Source organism: Apostichopus japonicus, chromosome 10 (genome assembly GCF_037975245.1).
Source record: "Apostichopus japonicus isolate 1M-3 chromosome 10, ASM3797524v1, whole genome shotgun sequence".
NCBI lineage: Eukaryota > Metazoa > Echinodermata > Holothuroidea > Aspidochirotida > Stichopodidae > Apostichopus > Apostichopus japonicus.
Window position 1 is genome coordinate 13573211 of NC_092570.1, and position 19455 is coordinate 13592665.

Consider the following 19455-nt stretch of genomic DNA (forward strand, 5'->3'; position numbering starts at 1 on the left):
GTACACATTATACATTTAACTACAAATTTACTAAACACATAGAGAACCCAAAGTTCAACATCGATAACTTCCTTCTTGGCAAAAACCTGACTTAACCTTTAAAATGCACAAATTAAGCAAACTATAATGCAAATAAAATTGAGCTCTTGAAGTCCTGGCAATAGAAAATGTCTGTGATTAAAGGGATTGGCGTACAGTTTGAACAGTATTTTACCCAAGACGTTCATACTTAGATAACTTTGCCCATAACTGGCAGAACAATGTGAGGAATATAACATACCAGTATCATTTTACAAAAGTTCAATTTTTTTTTTTTTTCAAATCCTAAGTTGATTCACAGAAACTGTTCACATACAGTTCCAATTCTTGATTCACAAGTAACTAATAGCAACTTGTAAAAAACACAAGCAATCAAAGTTTCACTAAGGCACATAAATTCTCAACTACAATATTTTATCACAGCCCGGAAAAATAATGCATCTATGCCAACAAAGTTGTTGGAAATTACTGAATTTCCTTGAATTGCTCTAAAATTATGTCAGTGCATAATGCACAGCAGGGACCACAGAGATACTTTTGCTAAAATCAAGCTTTGAGCATTGATTTTAAACTGTATTATCAGTATATCTGTATTGCTTGACGAACGTAATAATTACAAGCTTTGTTTCAAATATTGTGGTAAAAAAGTTTAAAAAAAAAATTAAATATGAAAGTGTCCAATTTTGCCATGATCATGCAAGGGATTAATTTTTAATATGGAAAAGTGTGTGGGGGATGAAATGTTGAAAGTGTCCTACTTGATCATATCTCTACTTGTTTGTTAAAATATGCTATCGTGTAAGACTGAGGGCTTTCCAAGGTAAGTAGGTTCTGTAGAAAAGGAGAGTGCATATTTAGCCTGGAGACAGGTAAGAGTTGTGTAAAGTAAATTCTAAAAACGATTCATTTGTAACATTTGTTATTTGGAGTAATGTTAAAAGGTCTATACATTTCTTTAAAAATTTATAAATGATGAGCTGATTTTAAATTCCTTTTTGACTAACAACGAGACTGATAAATTGTAACCAGAGAGTGTTAGTCAAGTTTACACATGACGTTTCGATTAAGGAGCAGCTGAACTTGATCATGTGTGTAAGTGGGTTACTGGGCCTGACGTTTCGATCCTAGCAGAATCTTATTCCCTTAAAACTTTTACATATTTACCTACACAGGCCTTCTTTGGAGGAGCTAAGCAGTTTGCTTTTTCTTTTCAGTTTTTTTTTTTTCTCTCTTTTTGAAATTGATCATGTAACATATAAGACACAGCTGGCCTTACAAGCTCATCTTCATTAACTCAGAAGAAACTTGAGACACATCGAATGGGATGTAATGCATGCTTCTTTAAACTAACTCAAATTGTGTTTACAAACAGTCTTGCCCTGCTTTTTTTTAACATCTATAGCTGAAGTGGACACTTACAAAAGTATTCCTGCCCACCAACTTTCATAGCTGCATGCACACTTCAGACAGTGTAGCTCAAGTGCTGAAGCCAAGCAAATGAATACAACCTATTCATTACTGAGCAAATATGGGGCATAACAGCTTTAATTGGCTCATACAGTAGTACTCTTGAAGAGGGCTCTCTGTTTCTCAAACAGTTAATGATTTTGTCACTCTGGTTAACTACATTTAAAGCTGGTTATCATCCTTGGAGCTGTCAATTCTCTATAAAGAGATAACAACAAAATAATGAAGCTACTCTGACAAGCTCAAAAATAAACATGTCAATTGATTCCCATTTCTTAAACAACTTTTAGGTTTCTTGTCAGAAGAGAGTGGCTACTGTACTACATGTACCCGCAGGGTCTATTGGACGTTCTGTAAAACTTTTACAATTAACCTGTATTGTGAGAGGAATGTCTGGATTACTTCTCTTACAAAAGCAGACTATATAGGGGTGCAGGAGAGACATAATGAAATGCATGGCAGAAGTATTAGTCAACAAGCTAACCCTGAGGGCATAAGGGAAAATTCTAAAGGGATCTCATTACTAATACCAAGTCCGCTTTTCTTTTCCTCTTTTCATGAAACTGTGGGAAAATATTGATTTTAAAAAGATGCTGCATGGTTGCCAATATTAGACAATTACCTGGTTCATCTAGTACTGGTTAAAAAGGATTATAGATTTGAAGACAGCAACAAGTAGGAATAAGCAATATGATCATCCAAATTGTTAACTAACAGAAAATTTAAGTTCTAGCTAAATCTAATAATATTGTGTACTAACTATATAGTCTAAACCTTAAGATATGTGTTCAAATTCCACTGATTACTGACCAAGTAGAATTGGTACAGTAGCCCACTGTGTAGCCCAATCTGGTATATGCAAATTACAGTTTGGAACGGTTCTTCCGGTTGGCTGCAAAAATTAATATTGTCTTTCTAAATAATCAGTAATAATACATGACTTTGTAGTATAATACTGATAGTCTGTATGAAATATCTTTTGACTTTTTCTGGAAATTTGACTAGACTAAAAAAAAAAAATTATGACTGAAAAGCCAGCACCACTTGTTTTCCAAAATGTTGAGTCATATACTGAACATAATTAAGTTTAAAATATGCAACTTCCTCAATTTCCATCATATAGCCTAGTATTTATTTACTTTCCTGGAATCATAAAGCCACATATTGTTTGTTTTTTTGGCCTGTTCAGTACTTGTTGAGCACTTCCTGTCTAAATTAAAAGTCTCAGCATCTGAAATCAACTAACTTGTTCACAGACATTTATTTTTGTGTGATTGTTATACTAGGTTAATTGGCTATTTTAGGCTTTACTTAATTAAACATGCAAAGTCACATACTACATGGTAAATTTAAGGATATTTGTAAAATGGGCAATATGCTATCTAGGGCCCTGTAGCAAGTATAGGCTGGTCAGAGCTAGTCTAGCCTCCTTCAAATTACACTAAATAAATGAAAACATGTATGGCTATCCTAATCAGAATATTTTATTATATAGCACATGTCAGTTCATGTCACAGTATTTTTTATAAGAGACAAAGTTCAAAGTCAAACATTGGATTACAACTTTACTATTACTCTTTTGTATTAGCCTATATCATGGCAATAGTTTACTAAATGAATATTTCATAACCTACATACTTAAGGCTCAGTTTCACTGTTAGTAGGCCAGGCCTAGCATTGAGGTGGAAGACATCTCCCTGATTCATTTGATTGTATCTAACGTTAGGAACAGGCTAAGTAGTAACTTATAAATGTTTAATTAAATAGCTGCACACAACTTTTAGGCCTAACCTAGACCTATGGTATTTAGCGCGGGTGAATGACACTTCAAATGACAAATATGCCTTTAGTTTTATTCAATATAGATACAAGATCTTTATAAATCAAACTAGCGATGGTGACCTAGCCCCACTTATTTTAACATACTTTTTTTGTGGGCACTAGGTATGGAACCAGTGCCCGTGAGTTTCCCTTCACATCGGACTTCGACACCGCTGTTTCGACAATTATTTTCCCCCAAGGAAATTGGCATATCAATATCAAAGTTTTAAAGTAGTAGTACTAATCAAACGGGCCTTTTCAAAATATGCAGAAAACTTACCATTTGTTGCTTGAATTGGGATAGAAACGTACGGATCCCTGAATTGAAAATGACTTAAAATATTGTTAACTTCAGCACAGGTATCTATTTCCCCAGAAGTCCAATGTATCGTTCCCAAAATTAGAAAATAGAAGAAAGAAAATAAGTAATTCCGAAGAAACATATTGCTTGTTTGTTCTCGTTGTGATAGGGCGATGAAAGAAATACGGTGATCGTCCTTCGGTTACCGATTTAAATCATAAATGTGTCGTCATGGTCGTTCCATTAATAAGAAAAGAATGAGTCTCGGTTTTCAACCTGACTATCTATACGACTGTTTTTTATTGACTATTGAGTGATTCTTCGCCGTTATCGCGATCAAAATCAATTATGGACGTCGCCAACGCTTCCATCGAGTGTGATTTGGTTGCAATAGCCATGAGTGTTCATGCTGTGAATGGCAAAAAGTTAGTGATGCATACGATGAGTAATAGCTTCGGCTTATGGATATCAAATTCTGTGTTGATGAGTTGATTGTAACACAATAACGTAGAATAGAAGAGCGATCTCTCCTTTGTAAATTTTTACATTTCTCTAAGAGAGTCTCTCTTGAGCAAGAAATTAAGTATTCTTTAAAATCTCCTAACCACTTACCTGCCTAAATAGTTCCCTTTTCATTATTAATATTTTCCTCTTGTATATTATTTTAATATAGGCTAATAGCCTATGATGGTACGTAGGCCTATACTTTTTATTCATTTCAGCTGTATGATTGAGTAGTACTACCACTGAATACATAATATATTAAATGCTTATTTACTTCAACATTTCATCATATAAAAGTCAGCTTCCAAATTTGCAAATAATGATAGAATTGACTAAGAAGATATCATAGCACGATGAAAGCCTTCCACGTAAATTAGTGAGAGTACACTCTAAAAACAACCGGTTCAAAAATGAACCGAAACGGCTCAAATTTGAACCGGACAAAGGATCAAATGGGCACTGAACCGACTCTGTTCATTTTGAACCGGTTTACCGGTTCAAAATTTTGAACCATTTGCCGGTTCAAAACTTTGAACCGATAAATCGGTTCAAAATGAACAGTCTCAGTTCATTTTGAACCGATTTATCGGTTCAAAGTTTTGAGTGCACATTTGATCATTTGTTCGGTTCAAATTTGAGCCGTTTCGGTTCATTTTTTAACAGGCTTTTCAATCCGAATGAACAGTGTACGGTTTAAACCATTGGTGGGACGACTATGTGGTTCAGATAACCAGATTACAGTTCAGAGTGATGCATATATCAAGGCAAAAGCCGACATTGAAAATGCAAGCCAAATGACGTTCCAGTCTACATTGATCACTAAATCTCTTCTGATCACATTCAGGTAAGGCATGCCTCCCAAATTTGCATGTTACTCTCAGAACCTAGAAGAGTATAGCCTTACACATTAGCAAATATAACATAGATTCAACCACAATTTACCAGGGGAAACCATATAGATACATGTATAAAAAAAGGGGGTATATGAAGGCGCTTATCACTAGAAAGACTGAACAAGAAGTAATGTGTGTCATGGTTGTCCCATTATCTTATTAACAAATGCATCACTATCAGGGGATCGTGGTAACATAGCCTAGTGGTAATGACTCTAGTCCTGAGATCATAGGATTGCGAGTTCGAGTCCATCCAGGGGCGCTGTGTTGTTTCCTTGAGCAAGGCACTTTATCTCCCCGTTGCTCAGTTAAGTGCAGTACCCCATTAGGAGCAACTTCAGTACCCGTCAGGAGCGTTTAGAAAAAAAAATAGAAAACTATCAGAAAAACAAACAGGAGTTTTGAAAATTTCAGGTATGGCAGAGGGCAGCACTTATGACCTGGCAATGTACACAACCTTGCCCTCGATGGACAAAATTTGTTGACCCCTGGTGCAGGGTTCTCTGCCCAGGACAAATTGACTGCCGACAAGACTTATCCAAGTGGAGTGCCACCATCGGTTGGCCCGGAGGGCATCAGAAGATTTTGGGTTTCATATACTGCGTAGGTTGCAGGAAATGGCTCTTCCCTCGTCTAGTTGGCTGCATTCACACACCCTTGATATTGACAACTGGTTGCAGGGCATCAACGGCAAAACTGATTTTACCATGTGATAAACCACACAGGACTAACACATGGTCAAACTAAAATATCTCTACAGTCATGCCTAAAAAATAAGAAAACAGTTCAAGTAAAAGGGCAACTTCAGAACATTATGTTTAACTATTTATTTCTTATAGGATTACTTCATCTATAGCAAAATAGTGTGAAGTATGTAACTATGGTTTCAAAAGCAAAAGTTGTACTGGTTTTCAAAACTTGCACTTAACATGTAATTTTCATACTGAATAAATTTATTGAAGTTAACAGATGAATTTTGTTCAGTTACGTTAGAAGGGAGCCCTTGGCTATTCAACATTTGGTCTGTAGTGAAAAATGTTAGGCCCTAGCCTAGGCCCACAAATGTTTTTGGGCGGTCGGCTTGATAACATTGGGCAGGCAGTGTACCAATTTTGAGGCTATTATTTACCAACCAAGAATGAATGGGGCAGAATTATCCCTCCAATTAATGTTTCTGAGACTAAGTGATTTTCTCATTTACATTTACGGGATGTGTCACTGCGATTGCACATGTCGTAGTTCTACAGTTTTACCCACATATGTAAGTGTATTTTTTAACAACATTCAACTTGCGCCGTGTTGACATGGAGGATTATTATCAAGAAAGTGAAAAAGATGCACTCCGAATAAGATATTGGATATTTTCTTTTGGCATTAGAGAGTTTGTAGATAAATGTGTATTTGTAGTTTTAAAGCATTGACCAGAATTGGTGCAATTATACTTAACTCCCACCCCCACACCCCCCCATGGAATGTTGCCATGGTAACTCAACTGTGCAATATATTACAATAAATCTGAAGGAAAATCTGTGGTGATCAAGAACAAACCACAGCTACGATGCCATGTCAAAATAACTAGATACTAAACTGTGCAATTAGACACTACAACTAAATAACTACAGCTTTAAAGTCATGAAAATCCAACCCTTCAAACACTTCATACTGAAATTCTGATGATAGCATTTGCATCCATGAAATTTAAATCAAGCATTGTGCCTCCAAGGAACTATTAGGGTAGCAATGTGAGCATCATCTTTCATTTAGTCCATATTAGACATGTTACAGAAATTACAGAAAAACACTGTCCACCAAAACAAGGTCTCCAAGATGTTCGAGGCACTGGTTGCGTTCATCAATTGTTTTGCAATAATTGATGTGCAGTAAGTATTTTAGTTTATGCCAATTCAAAATTTCTTAACAACAAATTCTACCCAGACTCCCTGTATATATACAACGGAAGGTTAAGGCCAAGTAGAAGAAAAAACATGTTTCCCGTCCGAATTTTCTAAGCTGAGGAGGAGATGGGGCGTCACTGCTTGAGACTGTGCAAGGTTATGTATGGCTACGCATTTTAAATTTTGAACCATCACGCATTTCAATCTTACAAATTCATAATAAAATCAAAATGAGCACTATCTGATGATAGCTGCGGCTATGTACTTCAAATCAAAATGTTCAGGGTCTATTAATAGGCTTAGCCTTGCCCCTAATCGCAAATCGCAAAAGGAGAGCCGTCGAGTTGATGCTGGCAGTTTTATCAGAAGAATACTGGTTTGTGACTGATGTATGAGGTACAATTACCGAACCACAGTTTCATGGACTAGCTGAGCCTTGTCTAGGGCCTGGCCAATTGTGATTTTGTGAACCAAACCAACCAAGCTTAAAAACAAGAAATTTGTTTATTTGTCATAAATTACTCGAATGCGAGTTATAAATTTTTAATACAGGGATATAGTTGATGGGGTATTTGAATACTTTTTCTTTTACTAAATAGTGTGAATTTTAAAACTGGTTTTCACCAAATCGAGATTGCTTGTCATGACGATTTTTGTATGTAATTGCCACATACCAGTTTTGTGATTTTTTTTTGTCGCATTCGATTGTGCATTTGGAATTTTCTGACCATTTCGAAAAAACGTTAAGAGCATTTTGTCGTTGAAAATCATGCAAATATGTGGTGTCACTGTCTATACTACGTTTTAATGGTTTTTTTTAAGGGATGACTTAAATCATTTCTGCAATTTTTATTTAATTTTGATATTTTTAGGCTTAAATATGCCTATTTTCCTGGTTTGACCCCAAGTTGTCATGAATAAAAAATAATAGAAAAAACGCGTCCCCAAAAATGGAAGCGGGCGGGGACGAGAAACATGTTTATTTTTTACTTGGCCTAACAACAACTAAATATGAACAATTAAATTGTAGAACCCAATGCAAGGTTCCTGATCGAAGCATTCACTCCTATGTGCCCTATTTTGCCTTCAGATAGTTACAAAGCAGTGTGACTGCCGAGGCACTACGTCCTTTGCCTTTGCCATCTCCTATCCCATATATAAACTTCTGGACAAAATCCCACGTATTGGAGCATTGCCATGGGTAGTGGACGTCTAACAAATAAAAAAGCTTGAAACACACGTCCACTGCATGCAATAAGCTACTGCATGAGACTGTCTGTCCTTCAACCACTACAAACAACTGTTCCGGAGACTTTCTCTCCCCAAGGGCTAGGATGAACGGCTGCGTCTGTTTGTTCCCCTCCAAAAATGTGGGTATGTTGGTACCAATCTGGAAGACAATAGAACAAAATATATTAGTTTAGTTACTAAGGGTTCAGAAAGCCTGAAGGCTCATCGAGGAACCTTGGCTGGTTTTGGGCGTGGATGATAACTCGCCTTCTCTTTTCGAAGAGTGCCCAGACGTCGAGGCAGGGGTGTAACCAATCCAATCCCATCCTGCTCTTGGGACCGCCATTTAACGTCCCCATCCGACGGACGACAGTGCACTCCAGGAGCTGACCACTTTCTCAGAACCCGGAGGAGCGGGAGCTGTCCAGCGTCACTGCTTACAGCTGATGAGCGAGACTTATTTCAAGAGCCCCGTTCACCAACCCCAACCATTTCACAAGTCCACCAGACCTCGGCAGAACCAGGAATTCAAGTCGAAGACCTCGTCCATCACAACTGCAGTTGCAGCCACCTCTGGAAAATTTACCCAGAATTGACAGGCAGGAATCGAACCGGGGACCTCTCGCATGCAAAGCAGGCACTGTACCGCTAAGCCACACTCCCGCCACTGCATATTGATCGACACCTTCCAGTCTTTAGAAAGAGCGATATCCCTAATAAGTAGTGATTGCATCGGGTAGAATAATGGAACGAGGGTACCGGGTTACCCGTCAGGTAGGTTGCAGATGTTTCCTTCACCCACAACATTGCTTTAGGGGTGGGGTGGGGAAAAGCAATTGCCACTAAAATACGAGTTATATTAATGACAGATGCTGATGACATACTAATTGTGGATTTCTTCCCCACATTACTGGCATAGGCTGTTGCACATATCAATTATCCTGAAGGGCACTTTGTGGCAATCTTAGCCTTGAATGAAAAAAATGAATGAATAAAACCCATTTCAAACAATGTCTCCATTCACACTTTGAATGACATTTGGACATTAAGCATTACCGATTCATTCAAGGTGTGGTCTGTCTGTTTCTATGCAATCTCCATGTCAAAATTGTACTGCAGAGTACATTCCATCATCAAAAAACCTTATAGGTCCCAAGCCTTACACTGGCACTCACTCACAATGACCAGCTTCTCTGTCACAAACAGCAGTACCTATCGTACCATCATCATGTCAAGCACGCATCATACATTGCTATAGTACATAAAGCACAAGATGAAAATAAACTACTTTCCAAATACAGAAGAGCGATTCATGTCTCACCTCCTCAATTTGAATGAAAGACTGAAGAGCTTCTTCTACTGTTGCTCTCTTGTCGGGCCCTTTTCTTCCAGCTGTCCGCTGACTTCCAGTAGGGAAGAGGAGGCCCAAAAGTTGAAGTGCAACGTTAGATTCCTCGTCATCTGTAATACAAGGAAACAATTATACAATTGCCATTGCATATGTTATGAAAATAAAACTTCAGAAAAAAATAATGTTTGCAGTGCGAGTTCAAGGCCTACCAACAGGAAATAAACTCCAACCAAACCAACTGGACACTGTCAATTGTTGCAACATGGAGTTGCCGATATTGTGCGACATACCAACATTTCAGGTCTGTAAGTTTGTCCCTGCATAGTAATATTCATTCAGCTAGAAATAATCTGTTGTCAGTCGTTCACACAAAGGCTGCTAATAAATATGAAGACTACAAAGAAACAAGAAGGCTAGCAATTTGAGAAATTAGGCTATTGGAGAGCATCTGATCGACAAAAAGTGCTGAGAATTGGTTCGAAAGTTATACACCAAATATACAAACCGCTCTCCATTAGCAAGTGATTACAATTTAGTGGTTCCATGGAACAAAGGAATGGGTGCATTGTACAGCTCTAGGAATAATCTTAATAACATTACACAATTATAGGGGGTTGGGTGGGAAGGAATGTAACCACCACCAACAAGTTAGTTAGAACACATGCCCCTTAACGCTCTCAGGTTGTTTGATGAACACAACCTGATAGAAGAGCTCACCATACAAGTGTGGTAGAAATATATCACATGCTAAGAGGTCTCCTGCCAGGGAAAACGTTATAGTTGAGATAATGCTTTACTCACCCCCATCTGTCATCCCACGTAAGTTCAACAGGGGTCTCCACTTCAGTTGCCGGTCGGCATACTGTATGACTTTTGTACAGAATCCCGGCCACTTCATATAGAGGGAATCGCACAGCTCCGGGAACAGAATCCTGAAATCCTGCTCTACCTGTAACAGATAGCACAACGGGAAAACATGTTGTAATTCTAAACAGATCACATACATTTTGCGCCAATATTTAACCCTTCGTGCCCCAGGGTGACATGAATTGTCACAGATCATTCATAGTTCACGTAGACCTTTTAACTGGCGTAGCTGTCTGATTCTTTGAACACCCCCGATGCGGTTTGGCATTTTATGCAGTTTATGGCATGCCAACTGGCAGACAACCAAGTGCACTTTATAATGTCTGGCATGTCAGCAGTCCACCCTCAGAATTTTGGAAGCCAAGATTTAACCACTATATTAGCCGCTCAATGAAGTTTGATTGACTCTACGAACTAGCCAAACGCTGTGCAGAAGCCTACTAAGAGGCCTCCTCATAGTATGCGTATTCTTTGTCGGGCAAGTGAAGGGGCACAGAATTGTTTATTCGTGACAACAAAATGGTCATAAAATAGGGCAACCAGGCTGAACAAAGTCACAAAGAAGTAAAAACCACCCAGTGTAATAAATTTATTTTCTCCGACTAGTTAATGTCTAACTCGAGAAACTACTTGTAACATTTTGAAAAGTATGGGGATGTTGCAGTGAAAAAACATGGGAGTAGACCGCCAAGATAGTTTCATAGCTCATAGTTGATGCAGGTAGGTAGATACCCTTGTGGTTGATCACCAAGAGTAGACCAGTGTTTATAGGCAAAAGTTTGGTGCAGTTAGGGGTCTTTCTGGCCAATGCTCCTATGATTTACTGAAATTTGTCACACTTACCATTCCATCCGTATCGATGAGCCGTGGATATTCCTTCAATAGCTCACGCAGCGGCCTTTCTTTTTCAGTCCGTATCTTGTTAGCACGGTACCGGCAAGTCTGCTTCATCATTTCAGTGACCTGTTGTGCAGGTGCATTGTGGTGCTTTAGCCAGTTAATCATAGCAGTCATGTCAGCATCCTCAGGCATATCTTAGGAAAGATAAAGAATAATTCCCATTAAACAGACTAGCGGCCTTCAAAGAAGCTCCAAATTGTGGTCCGGAATTGAAGGGTTCATGAATTAAAATGAAAGGTTTGGTTCTTAAGTTGAGCTCACTTTTAACTCGTCATGGTTTTATCTGCGCCATCTTTTTCCATCACTGGTTCGTCTTTCATACTCTGTACTTAATGCTGAGCACCATGAACGCTGGCAGTATGTTCCATTTTTAAAGTCTTCAGCAAGACTTGTTCTGGGTTTGAATTTCAGGCGAAAGCGGGTGCTCTACCATTTGAGCTAACCGCTTGATAAAATGAGGAGATGATATTCTCTAGCTTGCACCAACTGACAGCGGCCAGGAGGGGGGGGGGGGGTGGGGGGTGTCGCAATTTGCTGAAGCAGAGATAAAATTTTACAGGGTACTGAACTAACTCAACTGAGCGACGATGAGACACACCGAAAAGCCCCAAGGAGGACCCGAACCAGCTATCCTAAGATCCAGAGTTCAGATCCGTACTACACGGCCATCCGCTCTCCCCTGCCAGTCGGACGCGCGGCCGTGTTTGGCACGGCCTAACTAACAAAAAACACGGCCTATAATCCCTAACACGGCCTTACTATATTGTACCAAGCCGTGCTAAATTGAGTTGTTCAAAAATAAATATATAAATATATAATAACGAAAAAACACAGCTGCCGTTACTACTTGCACAAAATTATGGAATTCACAGAAAAACTATGTACATTCTTCATACACCGAGCGTCGAGCGATGTGACATTTCTCAAAAATGTTACCACGTGCGTAATAAAAATACAAAGAGTCCCGGATACAACAACATACGGCAAGGCCTAACTGTACCATGAAAAACAAAATCGCGAGTGGCGATGTAAATTTTTTGCTCGACGACCAACACGAAGTTAACCCCCGTTGATATAGTGTGTAGTTTCCCTCGATCAAGAAACAGACACTGTTGCATATGATAGATCACAGTCCAAATCTGTATATATCACCCATCACCAGTTGGAGTGGCTCGTTTTTTTTCCCCGGTTAGGATGGGTTTTTTTGTACGGAGATAAACCAACTTCAGCAACCAATTAAAAGTTGTGTATATAAATCATCTGGCCTCGCGGATTGGAATGTTAAGAGATCCGCTGGGAGATTCCAGGACGGAACACATAAAATTCGCAAGGTATGGTACTATTATTTACTAAGCCAAGCTATAGGCCGAATTTTTATCGAGTCGAACAGTGTCAGTCGGAGACATTTTTTTCGTAACGAGAAGTCCAGAACGCAGGCTTGCAAAATGAAACGGACTATGCTTCACTTTTTTACTAAGGTATGGTATAATTTATGTCTAAAAGATGGGGTCACTGAGCGGTTAGAACAACTCATTCTAACCGAAGTATGTAGGCTGAAAGTACCGGTTAGGTGATGCTATTTTCATGGCGCAATGCATAACTTTACGTCCTTTTGTAGGTCTAGGGCCCAGGCTAGGCCAAGCAAGCCACCTGTCGATTTAACGATAGATAGTTTATTAGAGGTTGGTGGACGAAATTTTATTGTTGCTTGTCAACCGACGTAAGTTTGCGCACTTTACCGCCCCAAAGATAGCAATAGGGTACTAAATGCTTAGCCTAAACTGGGAGCCTAACTTCGAAAAACGGTTAACCTTCACTCATTCAGGCTGTTTTGCTGACTGAATTTAATTTTTGTAGTACAGTTTGAATACCTTTATGTACCTGTGTTGTAATTATGTGAAATAATTAAAGATTTTCTGTGGTAGGTTTAAACTACTTTCGCGCAGTTTATGGTGTGCAAACTGACAACGGGCGCGATAAAAATTGATTTTGTTGCTGGTTTTATAATTTCAACCGGACATGGCTCAATGATATTTTAAAGAATGTGAATTGGTGCATTGGAAATAGTGGAGTTTCTTCTCGACGTTTTATTTTCTTTTAATAAATTAATAAGTTATGAGACAAGTAAAATGCAAAGAGCAAAATAAAAAAATTGCAGTTTACATAAAAATATGTTACGATTCATTATTATTTAAAGTTGTTTTTTAACATCTTAAGCCATGACAAAGCCTTTACCTGTACTAGTGTACTATAATTTACTATACATACATTTTTGACAGAGGTCAACATTTAAGACAAGGTAATTTCTTTTAAAACCTTTTATTCATTTTATGTACAGTATGTCTTATTTCTTGCTAAAACTAATATTGCTCCCCAAAAAATTGCACTTTCAGAGCACATTTTAACGCCATCTCAGGCCTGTAAAGTGCACCAAATCGCTTCATTTCGCTTCATAAGCGGGCCCCTTGACCCCACGCTATTGCGCAAAGCGTTCAACAAGTGCAACACCCTGCTTTCCATAAACCACACCCTACCACTGCCAGTACCAGCACAATCCTACCTAAAGCCCTGGTGCTAAGTGCAACATCAGTATAATTTTGTCCACCATTTTTAATTTCGGCGGCCATCTTGGATTGGTGTGACATCATTTACTAGGCCTAGCTCATTTTCACCTCCAGAAATGGAAAGACAAGGTCTTTATCTTCAAAAATGATGTAGGCCTAGGCCTAGACCTCGAATGAATCCAAGCAACCAATTTTTTTCTATAAATAATTTCCTGAAACTGTTTGACAGTATTAAAATATTTGAAAAGTGCTCTGGCTAGCCAATGCACACTGTACATGTTAGGGCTGGCCTGGAAAGGGTTAATGGAGGCCCTAACGTAACGTTAGGCTAGGCCTACAACTCAAGTGCTTTACTGTGTGTAGCCTACACTTGTTGCAGCAACAAGTAAGTACGGCAACAACGTTAGGCTAGGCGTTCGGCCTAGCGCCGCTCTAATGTTTATAAAAAATTACCTTGAAAGGCTGGCAGGAATCTCTCTAGGCCCCACTCACGAAGTTTTTCTTCAACGAAATCCATGAACTTCAAAATTTCGGAGAAACACAAGCTACAACAACACCGAACGAACACGAAAAAACAGGATAACGGCGGGTGATACAGTCGTCTAAAGTTAGGGCTGATATACAGTTGCCGCGTAAATGCAGTTAAATTCTACCGACGCGACACATACATATGCTGCAGGCCAACATCTGCATACACGTGATATAAACAAGCCAATCATACCTCTAAACGAGTTATTGAACCGTAAACGTTTGAACTGGTTTGAAAATGATCCTTGAGGGATGAACAGAACCGGGGTCAATATGAACCGAATCGGTTCGAAATATTCTGAACCGGGAAAAGGTTCAAAAAATTGAACCGGCCTTTATTAGAGTGTATATCCAGAACGTACGGCTCCAACATCCGCACTCATCACCCTCTTTCCTTCGTATCACCCCATGAGGCCTATCAGACACAGTAGCGTCGCTCGAACGCACGGGCCACCATTTACCACTCTTCATATTCCATATTTCCACGAGGCCCTCTAATGAATCCCTGGCCCCGGTAATTTTAGCAAAAACTTAACTATACTGCTGCAGTGGAAACAAATTAATTCTTTTTGTTAATCTAAATACACTTTTTGCTCTTTTGTAATGAAAAGTTTTGTCCCATGTTGTTATCATTCTGTTGATCAATTTAAAAACAACAAAATGCTTTTGTTGCCAAATTTAAAAATAATCGTAATAAAAAAATGTTATTTTGTTTCAAATTTTCATGAAAATCATGAATTTGTATTACAGAATCACAGAGGTTTCGTATTGTAGTCGTATCGCTTGATTTTGCGGTTTGCTTCCTCAAACTAAAGTAATTACATGCAAGGGCGTAGGAACCGGGGGGCTGGGGGGGCGCTAGCCCCCCCAGTGAAAAATGTGGAGGGGCGGAAGTATCATTCCGCCCCCCCCCCCGCTTCGCAAGTCAGAAAACCCCTTTTTCATTTCCAAATGAGAAAAAAAATCTCATTTGGAGCACCAAATTGCATCTAAGGCCAGGTGAAAATACAAAATTAAGTTTACAAAATGGAGTGGGTGTTGAAGTGTGCCATATTGCACCAAATTGCATCTGAGGCCACCTGGAAATGCAAAAAAATCCAAAGAGGAGGGGGACACCCCCCTCCCCTTAGACCCCTCCCCCAGGCCGGCCATCAGTCTTCAGCCCCCCCCCCCACTCAAAAGTACCTTCCTACGCCACTGATTACATGCATGTACCACGAGCCCTTCAAATTTGTGCCCTTTCTTCCCACCGTCCCACCCCCACAGATTGAACACCGGGCACGGTGCCATTTTCAACAACCAATCTAATTTTTCTTTAGAGAGAATATATGTTTTTTTTTCAATCCTGAAGTTGGATAACGATAATCCACTGGGTTCATTTATGAACGATCGCACGAACAGCTGATTGCTTTAAATGAAATTTAAGTTAATATTATCGGCAACCTACTATATGAGAGACAGGAAATTTAATTTCCCGGAAACTGGCCTACGTTGAACCATTTCGTCTGATAAAACAAAAATTAAATAATTCACTTTAGTTTGTCTCATCAAGAACCATTTTATAAATATATTTTTAACGAATAATAATTTTTTTTAAAAAGAGCCAAAAACTTAAAAAAGCTTTGCTTGAGTAAAGTGTTTGTATCCCTAAAAGCTGCAGACGCACGTAACGAATGGCCATTGTTGGTAAAAGCTAAAATCGCACTTAATTAATTGTTGCCCCAATATACCTTTTGTTGACACTCCATGAGTCATTCCCCCATCGTGGGCGAACTGTCTTAGCAGTTATACATGGAAGGTCCTTCAACAAATTAGAAAATCTTTGTTATCCAAATTCGAGACAGAAATTGTTAACAAACAAATAATGTTTGTTAATATTTAGCTTTCAAAGTTCTTTCAAGAGGATGAAAATGAGAAGAAGAAAAAAATCATCCGAGAGAGTTATATACAATGTGCAGTTAACTGATGCGTTTGGTTTCGTGCACCCTACTACTGAATATGCCCCAAACTAACGAATTGCGTCGAAATCAAAAGTTATTAATTTTACCCATATAAATGGGGTAGAGGAGTGCGGCAAGTGGTTTTAATGGCGTCACTGTTACAGGCTCTGGACTGATATCGTCGTTAAGACAATGTCAAAGAAAGAATATGTCAATATATCTTAAGATCAATAAGATGAACGTGGTTGCAAGTCGGTACAGAAAGTGCTTTGCAAAATATTAACACACACACGCACATACGAGCACACACCCATATATAATATATTTATTCATATATATATATATATATATATATATATATATATATATATATATATATATATATATATATATATATATATATATATATTTATTTATTTATTTATGTTTATATATATTTACTTATTAACTTAATATTTTGCCAGGTAACGGTACTTTCTGTACCGATTTCAAATCTTCGCTTCGCTCCTGTGAAAATTTGGTTTCTCAGAGTGCTCCCAACGCTGCGATTTTCGAACTTCAGAAACTCAGCTAAATGAAAGCGCGCCCTCGATATTGAATTACAACTAATACAAAAGTGTATAATTTTCCATTTATGTCAGTGTATACCGGTACCGACTGTTGCGCAGTGACAATCATCCGTTGTCAAGACTTGGCTTACATCTCCATAGATTCACAGATATGTTATTAACGATATTTTGGCAGGACAAAGTCTTTTCATAACCTATGAATTAAATTAAATCTAAAACGTGTATGGGTGAGACTGAGAGGTTAATTCAGTTTTGTTGATTAGGTCTATACAGGTTGTTGTTGTTGTTGTTGCTATACCCACGCAGGGACGAGCTAAGAATTTCAAGGATGGGGGATAAGGGTAGGGGTACCTAAATCATTTCTGATTTAGGTAGGGACATTGGTCCTCAATATGGAAGGGCGTCCGGGCCCGGAGCAGTTGTCCAGTAATTCTTTCCCAATTGAAAGTAAACAATCAAATGAATGATGGTTTACCCCTGGTCATGACCTCCAATCAAACTTAGCCATAGACAAGTGTCGGTGCGTGCACGTTCATGATTTCAAAAAACAAATCAGGTGATTCTATGAATGGGGGAGGTGGTGGGTAGGGGGGATGACACAATAGTTGCAAGGCGTGTTTCGTTGCAGGGGATTGTGGTATCATTTCCATCATTTTTTTTAAATTTATGTGTGTATACGACTTGTTTTAAATAATAAAAAAATGCTTCTAGCAGAGGTACGTCGAATTTAATATGATCCGGAACCCTCACTCCACAGTAGGAAAACGTACAAACTATGAAGGGTCAAGTGACGTGCTCCCATGTGCTTTAACATGTACTACTCTTTGGCAGTTTGGAATGATAAGCGTTCCGTAAACAACAAAACACCCAGAACCTACGGTAAAACGGAAAAAAAATTGCTTAGGTTTGGATGATAATAATGTTTAGATTTACTATCTCTGTCTCATAAAAAAAAACTTGATCTGCATGGACCCTGGCTGCTATTACAACATCTACTGCCAGAGTCTTATTAATTGCATATGACGGTCACTCCTACCATGTTAGGCGCTTTTTACGTGCAAAAACGGCAAGGAGAGTAATGTTGCTAAGGAACAACGAATCTTGTCGTCAAAATAATCGTGCAAGCAGGGAGATTATATATGTTGCCATTACCAAACCGGGCAAATTGCGACAGTTGTGAACGTCGTCTGCTCACTGTTTCACCTTTTAGACAAGTGAAATATTGGTTGAATTTAGTTTAGTTAGAAGAAGGGTCAGGAAGGACAGTGTCCTCGATCATGAAAAGACCTCGAAAACCAAGAACCCAAACCTTAAAACTCAAAAGAAAGCAGTCTCCCCACACTGCCTGAAATACCGTACCTCTTTCAAGTACATTTATAAAGGCATTTACACTCTTATACATACCATCCGAATCGGGCATTCTATTTCACTCATCCACAACTCTCTACCAGGAGAAATTTTACCTGACATCCAACCTACTCTGGCGTAGCCGGACGGGAAATAGTGCCCCCCCCCCACTCAGAAATTTCCGGCGATGGATCGGACGACTGAATTTTCTTTAGTGACCATAAGGGTAAATAATTAACGTTTTCTTTCCCCAAAATATGGGAACATACCATTTACAGAAATAATTAAGTCTAAAGGGCATATTTTTGTTCACGATCGACGGTGGCTTTTCATGTGGGTCGTAAATGGAGACGGAAATTTGCCCAATCGGGGGGGGGGGGGGGCTACGCCTCTGAAGTTAATAGTATGGTTATAATTTCCGCCATGGATAAAGGAAAGCAGTCACCTTTTTCATTCTTTGAGAAGAATGGAAGATCTTGACCGTGAAAAGTACACGACCAATTGTGTTATGGAAATTGGAACGTGGATTTATCAATGTTTTATTTTTTATGGATCAAAATCTGAAGAAATTGTCATCATTTTGTCATATAGATTAAAATTTAAAAAATTAAAAAATGAAAGATCTTGATCGCGAAAAATACACACCTAATTATCTCATTATATCGTGGAATGTGAATAAACCAGCCGCGGTGTTATAGTTTCTTGTATGGAACAAAGAAATGTCGCTATTTTCATATATATTCAAGTATTTAAGAAAATGGAAGATCTTGCAAGCTAAATGAACTTAATTATTCCGTGAAAATGTCTATGAGAATAAGTTGTTCTGTGGATCAAGGAAATTTAACGTACATGTCACTATTTCCATGCTGGATTAAATTCTTTAGGAAAATTCGGGGATATTTTCGCGTTCACGGGGAAGACGATATGATAGGAAAAATTTCTGAGATTTGTCGAGCGGTATACAAGATACATTTTCTACTGCTACGAGTCTAACAAGGATATAATGGAGTATTTTAATGAAGTCAACCGATCGAGGCGATTTTAATGCACAAGGCTACATCTCACCATTAGTGTGGACGATAACCTCTTACCAACACTGGCTAAGTGTGGAAATCGCATCTCCTCTTATAGAAAATGGACTTCCAAATAATAACAAAGCTCTCATTGGCAGAATAATACCAAGCATAAACAATTAATTATGTGAAAATAAAGCCTAACAAAAGACTCATATATAATTCA

General features: G+C 38.6%; 2 protein-coding genes across 2 annotated transcripts in view; both read right to left on the minus strand.

Moving 5' to 3' along the window:
• Nucleotides 1-4040, minus strand: part of LOC139974905 (glypican-6-like) — a 40141-nt gene extending 36101 nt beyond the window's left edge. The window contains exon 1 of the mRNA XM_071982454.1: nucleotides 3608-4040. Coding sequence (XP_071838555.1) covers nucleotides 3608-3770 — 163 coding nt within the window. The 5' untranslated portion in view covers nucleotides 3771-4040. The remainder of the gene's footprint in view (nucleotides 1-3607) is intronic.
• A 1797-nt stretch (nucleotides 4041-5837) lies between these two features.
• On the minus strand, nucleotides 5838-11762 carry LOC139975065 (uncharacterized). Its single transcript, XM_071982682.1, has 4 exons — nucleotides 11212-11762; nucleotides 10303-10450; nucleotides 9472-9611; nucleotides 5838-8310 (listed from the first exon to the last, which is right to left on the minus strand). The coding sequence occupies exons 1-4, from the start codon at nucleotides 11398-11400 to the stop codon at nucleotides 7996-7998; spliced, it is 792 nt and encodes a 263-aa protein (XP_071838783.1). The 5' UTR covers nucleotides 11401-11762; the 3' UTR covers nucleotides 5838-7995.
• Between the last annotated feature and the right edge of the window lie 7693 nt (nucleotides 11763-19455).

What these genes read in the sequence shown, in the direction of transcription:
- LOC139975065 (XM_071982682.1), bottom strand. Translation starts at nt 11,400, where the DNA reads ATGCCTGAGGATGCTGACATGACTGCTATGATTAACTGGCTAAAGCAC. An exon ending in TCATCGATACGGATGGAATG is followed by an intron (nt 10,451 to 11,211) that starts GTAAGTGTGACA and finishes TATCTGTTACAG; the next exon opens with GTAGAGCAGGATTTCAGGAT. An exon ending in CTTTCATTCAAATTGAGGAG is followed by an intron (nt 8,311 to 9,471) that starts GTGAGACATGAA and finishes ATTGTCTTCCAG; the next exon opens with ATTGGTACCAACATACCCAC.